General features: G+C 39.4%; 1 protein-coding gene across 1 annotated transcript; it reads right to left on the reverse strand.

Moving 5' to 3' along the window:
* Window positions 1-1,755: 1,755 nt before the first annotated feature.
* Window positions 1,756-8,621, reverse strand: LOC116199529. Its single transcript, XM_031529905.1, has 13 exons — window positions 8,077-8,621; window positions 7,291-7,777; window positions 5,899-6,203; window positions 5,715-5,807; window positions 5,529-5,619; window positions 4,977-5,070; window positions 4,556-4,653; window positions 4,263-4,332; window positions 3,921-4,024; window positions 3,038-3,154; window positions 2,846-2,922; window positions 2,700-2,744; window positions 1,756-2,609 (listed from the first exon to the last, which is right to left on the reverse strand). Exons 2-13 carry the CDS (start codon window positions 7,603-7,605, stop codon window positions 2,060-2,062), a joined length of 1,959 nt encoding a protein of 652 aa, XP_031385765.1. The 5' UTR covers window positions 7,606-7,777; window positions 8,077-8,621; the 3' UTR covers window positions 1,756-2,059.
* Window positions 8,622-8,846: the final 225 nt, after the last annotated feature.

Here is an 8,846-nt window from a genome sequence, read left to right on the forward strand (position 1 = left end):
TTTGTAATGTGATGAATATATATATCTGCTTTTGGTTCTTTTGGGTGGTGGTGGGAAATGGAGAATGAGAATCCCACTCACTCCCTGCCCTCCAAATTAATGGACCTCTGCCTGTCCTTTCTTTCTCTCATTCTTTCCTCTCTCTGTCTTTGTGCTTTATTTTGATTTGATAATTGCAATTAAAGAACTGCCATTATCCCATTGGCACTTCTTTTATTCCTCCTTTATGCAAATAATGGTGCTGATGCTAATGTTCCATTCCTTTCCATCATAGTCTCAGAGAGAGAGAGAGAGAGAGAGAGAGAGAGAGAGAGAGAGAGAGAGGGAATGGATCCTCTGTGTTCAAGCAGAAGCTTAATCCCACTCACCTGATCTCATTTGCTAAGTTGATATTCCCTGTTGGGGTGACAAGCTGACAGCAACAGCCAAAATTTAATTCATACCTTTCTCCTTTCTTTTTCCTATTTCTTTTGTGTCCTCCTCTTTCTTCCCAATGGAAACATATTGCATAGTATTATTATTTATAAGCAAGAGGACAACAATGTCCCTGGCAAAAGGGATAAACAGGACAAACTTTAGTGGATAAGACTGCACACTATGCATGAAGCCCCTCTATGCTCTACCCACTCTACCTTATCCTCCTCTATTTATGTTCCAGTCATCGGCTGTTTCTCGATGTGATCGACTAATGCCGAAGTCGATATATTCTGCGTTCACATCCTCTCATTCTCATACTCCACCCCAGATTCATCATCCTTTTTTCGTAGTTTACGGACTTTACCCATCGATATGCATACCTCAGGCAGTCCGATGGCCGGTCTGGTTCTGAAAGCTACAAGTGAAGTTGGGTCATGGTGGATAGGGAGAAATGGATGACAATAGAACAAAAATTTGGTCAAAGGTAACAATGAAGGAAAGGTAGGAGGTGACATCTGAGGAGACGTTTCAGTTGGGAATCAGCCGACAAGGGGGATGGGTGGAGAAAGTTTCATGTATAACTGGTATACTATATGACACTCTGTCGCAAGGTTTAATTTTTTTTCTCTTTTTCTAAAACCACCATTTTTCAAATTCGTAATTACTTGTACTGAGGTGTTTAATATCAATCAACTTGTAATACAAGTTATATGAAATATTCATTATATACAGGACTTTCTCGAGGTATACCATAAAATATGTACTTTGCATGAAGAAATATAAAAAAAAGGCGTTATTGCTTTGATATTTCAGAACGCAAGTTGAGTTTTAGACCAAAGGTTGCTTACAACAATTCCTTGCTTTTTAGCTTGGAATATACGTGTGTGTATATATATATATATATATATGCATGGACATATTATATAAATGTTTTGGGCAAGGACGGTTTCAACTCAGTGGATCATAGCGCAGAACGGTGCATGTGAGCGAACAAAGAACCTGATTCGAGGAGAATTTGTTCGGTCTGATGACCACGAACATGGTAGAAGCGTGTGCAATACGGGAATAAAAAAAAAAAAAAGACGTCTAGCAGACCCGACTTGGATCGATCTAATCTACATCTTAAACAGCTAATTTGGGCATGACAAGTTTACAGCTGAATAAGTCCACGAAGAGAAGCCTAACATCAGAAACAGTAAGACTGGGGACTATTATAGATCTCAGGATAAGAACAGAGGCAGCCTTCCAGAATTGGGACAGCAAACAACTTACAAAGCCGGAGCACGACCGTGGAAGAAACACCAAGTGCTAGGAAAAATGTGTATCAGCTAGTCTGAGTAATCGGTCTATAAAATATGCAAACTTTCTTAAACTCCAAGAAAACAATATTTATCTTGCATTCCCTTACATGTATATATCACAACAAATATGCAGCAAATCTCGAGTACTCCAGATATTACCACGTGAAATGAGTAGCATTGAATAAATACTTTTACCCTATCACTGTGCATTATGCAGACGGAATCACTCTCTCTCAAAATGCTATCTATGTACACCGACACAAATAAATCAAGTGCATTTGCATGTAGAAGACCCTCATCTCCGTACCTTATGTTTGCCTACCCCAATCCGGATGTATATTTTATCTGACAACCTCAACTCTGTCGATCACATCCAATGCCTTCTCTTTATTGATGCCGAAATCGATTGCTGGAATCCCTGAGGAAAGCCTCTTAAATGGGAGTGGTTCCTCACTCGCCTTACTCTCCCCCGCGGGAGAGTAACTGGAACTCTTGCTCAATCTATCGTGCTTTCTCAACTTCAGTTTCATGGAGTCAAAGTCCTGGCTCTTGCTGACACCCCGGCATCTGATCTTCCTATCAACTATTTCCAGTAGCATTTCCTTGTCTTCTGGGGTTAACAATGCTTTTGAGGGGGAACTTTCACCATTGGTTCCATTGCTGGGCTTATCTCCCGACTCCTGTTGAGGGGTTGAGCAGTTCGGGGATTTCATGGGGGACTTTGTAGGACCTCCATTATTTGGAGCGTTCTTAGCTGATTGGCTTACCAAATGGTGGAGCCATAGAAGCTGCTCGAGAATATAGCTTTCAGTCTTCGCCTTATCAGCATGGTGAAGGGTTTCAATGCGAATCACATCAATTGGTCCTGTGGGTTTTCTGTTTCCCTCAGAACTGCACATATGAAATTATATTAAAATAAGGACAAAATGGAAAAATATAGGGGAAAAAATGGAAGAATAGAGTCAGCGTACAGATTCTTACCCAGTATTTGCCCATTCCCCGACCCATCCAAAACCATGATGCGCTCTGTTACAAGTGCATTTCGAGAAAGAGAAATCAGAACAAAGATTGGAAATTTATATCAGAATATTAGTGCAACAGAACACATGTAAGGAAAACGATCTTACTTGGCCGTGTTACTGGCAATCGGCACAAGCCATTGCAAGGTTTTCTCCATCTCAGCCTTGATTTCCACAACAGAAAGCTGCAGAAGTGAACCAGAGGAAACAATTCCAAATTAGCAGTTCTAGTCCTTTACGCGAGGAAAAGGTTCAGACTAACATCAGCAAAAAAGAAATGTTGTAGAATGAGACAAGTACCTCTTCCTTGGCAACGAAAGAATGTATCTTCGGGCGCAAAGCAGACTTTATACTAGGAGGTAAGCTTTGGTACAGAGTATCCCTCATATTCACTGGTATGTTACTGGAACGAGCTACCTGATAGGATTAATAATGAAAATAATGGTAAGAACATTAGAATACACAAACTTCAGGTGCACAATATGGTACAACCTAAAGAACAAAATGTAGCAGGGTACTAATAAAAAACAAAATCTAAACTAGTGGTTTCTCATAAGACCATTGTAAATCCCTGCTTGACAGTCGTAACTGCCTAGTTTACAAAGACCCATAGAAGAACGTAAAATGCTCGAGAGACAAATTACAAGTGAAAGAAGAACAAATAATTATCCTCCTCCTCTTGATATCTCATGTTAAGGCTATACTTTGTTTCTTTGTGCCTCTCAGCTATCTTACTGAACAACATTTTGTCTTGGACATTAACTTGACTTGAACTCTCAAGTCAAATTTAGACATAAGTATCAGTAGGCAACTCATAATATAGTCATAAGAATCTTGTGTCTACTATAGTACCAAATTGACACAAATAAAGAAAGGGACCAGCATCTATTCATTTACCTTAGCATCTGCAAAAGAGATACCACATTGTTCCCACTTGTAATCTATTACCAATATCGAGCAAGCCTCTACTTTCTTTCTTTATTTAGAGTTTTTTCTTAAATATTCAAGGTCAGTTACAGAAAAGCACACAGAACTATGTGTCTGCACATATGTTTTCATTCTGCTGCCATAAGACAGCATTAGATGTTACCTTGGTCACTAGCAAGTTCAGATTGTAAGTGACACTCGACAAATGGCTCAAAGAGGATAAACTTGAAATATATATATATATATACACACTTACAAGAGTATCAATTTGGATTATTATATTTGCATAATGCAAGGAAAGGCCGGCAGGTCCCAGTCTCTGGTTACTCGGTCCAGATGGCTTTGCTGGTACATCAGCATCTGCAAAGGTGATTGTCAGTCATTCAGTCTAGTAACACAAGAAGTTCAGTTTCACATCATGCGCAACAATGTCATCTAACACAATTTTCTCTTCACAGGAAAACAAATAATAAACTTGTGATCTGTTGTATCAATATTTGTGACCCGAAAGAACATTTTTCCCGGGATATATAGATGAAGTATGCAATTAAATCTAAGCCTAAGATCATTAATTTCAAGACCTTGAGAGATTACATACCAGCAGCACCGAAAGTGCTATGAATTTCCAGAAGCAAGTAATGAACAATATCTACAAGCTTCTCCATCACCTGCAAATTAGGAAACCAATCATTGCTTCTATCTTATGAATCATTTCTTACATCATTTATTCTCCAGTTCAAGCAGGCAGATAGACCCTCTTCAGCCAATCTTATGATGCTTTACTAAATATAATAAGGTCTTCGTTTTTAAGATAGAAAATACACATTTAGAAATTATCAAATAATTTAGATGATTCATGATAGGAATGCAGCAGGTAATCTCAAGAGATACCTCTTCCAAACTTCTGGACCAAAGCGACTTCTTTTTCAAACTCTTTACTTGCTTTCTTTGGCTTTTAAGTTCTGATCTCAAAATGGACAGGCCATCACCTACAAAACATAGAAGGATATGAGGAACAAGCTTCTAATACCAATAGCATCAAATGCAAGTCCTCTGGATATGAGCAAATACCAGAAGTCAATTCTACATAAGCATAAGTAAAGCGGCAAATCAGATAGTAGGCCAGATATTTAGATACATAAAAGATTGCTCAATATAAATTCAGATTTTTGCCTCTTCTGTGCCAGCTTATATCTTTTTGAAGTTGAGTAACTTTCAATCAGCGTACTGTCACCCTAACTCATGAAGAAGTATCTTAAATTAAGCTGAAATTAGTGATTCACACTATTATTTATCTAGAAAAGTGGAAAACCTTTCTGTGCAGAACTCGAAATCTCATCCTCTAAACGCTTTCGATGATAATCTTGCTCAAATCTGTCCAATGTGTGCAATTCATGATATAAGTCCTGAGGACACACAAGAACCATTTTACTATCACAAAAGTAGGAAGGCATCATCATTTATGTCTAAATGGAAACAAGGAGAATGGAAACAATGAGCATGGGATTTTATTCCTATTGCCAGACAAAAAATCAGTTAATTGAGGTTATATAAGAAGGGAATTGATGTCAAAGATCATCCATTTATTCACTGAAAAAAGAATATCAATTTAGCTTTACTAATCTTTTATTCAACCTGCATTATCAACATCACCGCATTGGAATACTTTTCTTCACTTTATTTTAGTATCAAGCTTGCATATCATAATATTCTTAGCATCTTCAAATGAACATAAACATTCCACTTTCATCCTAAATCCACAGACATTAATTAACTTTAAACACAAAAGCTCATCTATTGCGCAATCTCATGGCTACCCTTCGGAGAAAAGTTCAATCTTAGATTACACTAGGTCGACACTTACTGCTGTATACTGAACCATCGTCATCAACTGCTGCATCACGGTCTCAGCCTCTTCTTTCAATTGCTTCTGCGGAGTTAATTCTCTTTTTATTCTGTACAAAACAGAAGCTTATAAGCTATCACTAATTATGATATAAATAAAAAAAACTAAACTAGAGAATATACATAAAAAGAATAAAAAGATTACTTCTCAAAATAGCGGTCTAAGTTGTGCCACTGAGGATCTTTACAGCGATTCCCAAAACGAACTACTTCACTGGCGAAAATCTTCAGCTCTTCCCTATAAACAAAGGGATTGAGAACAATTAATCAATAGGTGATCAACAATCCTGCAGTTCATCCATATCTTATAAAAATTTTATAGTCTCTACCTCTTGTCAGCTTCAACAATCCTTAGCAGTTCATCCATATCTTTTGATATCAACTGCTGAACACCTTCCGAAGGAAGCACTACTTCTTTCAAGTGTCTTATACTCCTCTTTGAAAGGGATTGCATGAGACTGGATCCCTTAACTACAGTGTTTGCCACCTCAAAAGCTAATATCTCGAGTTCACTTCCTTTAGTTGCCACTCCAGAAGCGAAACCACTGTTAGCATTTAAATTTGTCACACTACTCCCAAGAGCATCAAAGACTTCAATAGCTCCTCTGCCTAACCGTGAGCTAACCTCTGAAACCTGCAAAATGCAAGATTGCCGCACTCTTCAGATTTACGGTGGCACCTTTCCACAATGTGGAGTTGTGCTTCATATGATTCAACAAGAAGTGTCTTTTCTCGGTCCGGTGGGTACTGAGTTCAGGTTTGGTACATCAAACTGGAAAGTGAATCTACATGGCATAAGTTTCAACACCAATACCACATCCCTTTTCATATTCCAACTATTAAAAAGCACTCTACACATTTTCAACAATGCTCATGTAATTCGAATCTAACCAGAACTTAAGCAACATGCCATTACTACGTGGTGCATATATGCTTCCATGCAGGAAAAAGGAATCTTGGTTGAACAATTCACGCGTATTTGCAGATTTTGACTTTCCAGAGATGTTATGAGCACCTTACATTTCTTTTTTACCTGCTTTCAATGAGTCATCAACAAGTTGTATGCTTTCCATTGCTTTGTTGTTTAGGAACATTCACTTCTTAAAGTTAGAAGAATTAAAGCTAGAAGATTTCAGCATCTCATTTAACTTAAGTAATAATTTTAAATCATGTTCTACTTAAATGCGTGGAATTGATTTAGAGGAAATGCGTGGGCCACCGAGATTTATATGTCTAAGTCTCGGTGCCCCATGCATTTGCATTCCTCTAAATCAATTCCATATATTTAAGTAGAACAATAAGGCTTCATCTAACACGTATAAGTCTCCCCATAGCTCATCAATACAGGCATATGTTAATCAGTCAAATGAAAGAAAAAAGATGACTCCAACATTTAATCAGACAGGCCATAATGCGGGACGAGAATCAAAATTCACCATTAGATTTGTGATTCTAGAATTACGGTTCTACATTGTTTACATAAGAGACATTTTTATTCCATTTTTCATAGCCCATTTCAACTTTAGGGTGATCTTAAGCATCAACTAACTCAAAAGGAAGTACAAAAACAAAAACAAAAAAAGGAAGGAAATAGAACTGCCATCAATGAAAGCAATATTGACGGATGCTAATTATATCACAATTATAAGTTTTAGAACCATAATTTGGCAACTCTAATAAACAATTCCAAATCTTGATTCTCATCCAGCATCAGGACATACCTTTGCAACTGCCGCCTGGGTGGACCTAACTGATCTAGATTTCTGCATCGTATACCGAGGAATCCCGTCGTAAAAATCATCGTCATTACTTGAATACTGAGCCGTGCTTGATTGACGAACAGCCTGAGCTGGCTCCTGAGATTGTTTGGGCTCCCGGGACTGTTTCTCCATAACTTCCCGTGCCTGTGGAGGAATTATAGTGTTGCTCTGCACGCTAGAGCGATAAACCGGGGCGGACTTGTAAGGGTTTAAGCTCCCATTTGTATCTGCGTATGGGTTTTGCTTAATTGCAGCCCTCGAACAAAGCCCTCCCATTTTGTCCAAAAACCCAACTAAAATTCAGCTTTCCACCAATCTTCCCATACAAGACAGGGTCACGGGATCAACTCGAGCAGCCCTGATCAATGGAAACTCCCAACACAGAATCTGCCGAGCAATCCTATTGAAGTTCTTAACAGCTATATCTTCTTACAATCCCAGCAGCAACCTAATATCAGAGAATCAAGAGATGAACTTCATGAAGCAACCGGAAACTAGGACCCATTTAAGTAGCAGGGCAGCTCAGGAAGAACCCAAACCACCAAACTGTCAACCGGGGCAACATAAATGGAAAACAATGACATAACAAGCTACCCAAAATAGAAACTTTGCTCAGTCATAAAAGGAAAGAGAAAAGCAAAAAGCCCAGGTAGATAAATGAGTGAAACTATCAATCAAAGAAGGGGAGAAGATTTAAGGGGTTGAGCCTGTTGGGGCAAACGAGGCATGGAGGTGGGAGAAACTCACCGGAAACCGAAGGAGGAGAGCTGGATCTGCAATTCGCGAGATGAGGGTGATGCCCCCAATTAAGGATTGAGAAGCTTCCCAAATTCCAAACCAGAAGCTCGAGGAGGACGAGGAGGAGAAGACCGATGAAGGAGGAGGAGAAGGAGAGGTGAAAGTCCACCCAATTGTCCTCACCCGCCAAGAAATCTAATAATATTCAACTATAATGACAGGGGAAAGGCAAGGGGATGTTGGGAGTACGATAAAAATAATGGAATCCCATTCCCATCATTAAAAATGTCATCTTTCTATGTCGGAAGCAATGCAAAGGAGGAGGAGTATGAGTTGGGTGAGAAGGGGAAGGAGGGCAGCCGTCTTCGTCTGCGTTTCTGCTCAGCTCAGCTCAGCTCAATTGTCAGAGTCAAACCACCGCCTTGGACCAGACGGCAGAGCAGAGCAGAAGGTGGAATCGGTCAAAGTTCAAACATGTCCACCGCTGACTTTTATTTCCACTTCCCACTTTACTTTTTAATGATGATAATGATTCCCCTCGACGGCTCCATCGCAACCTTCTCTCGATCGACCTGATGGAACCCGTACAAGACCCCACCGAGGCCGTGTTTGAGCAGAGGAGCGAGCCCGAGCTGAATCGGCTGTTGCTTAGTTTTGAGATAGGTCTTGCCTCTGGTTGTAAGACTTGAAACTGGTTCGACTCAGTTTTGTGTAATATAATTATTAGTCGGGCAAGAAGCCATGGCTTGGGATCAGTTAAGCCTAATTCCGGCTTGGGG

The sequence above is a fragment of the Punica granatum genome, chromosome 3, assembly GCF_007655135.1.
Source record: "Punica granatum isolate Tunisia-2019 chromosome 3, ASM765513v2, whole genome shotgun sequence".
Taxonomy (NCBI): Eukaryota; Viridiplantae; Streptophyta; class Magnoliopsida; order Myrtales; family Lythraceae; genus Punica; species Punica granatum.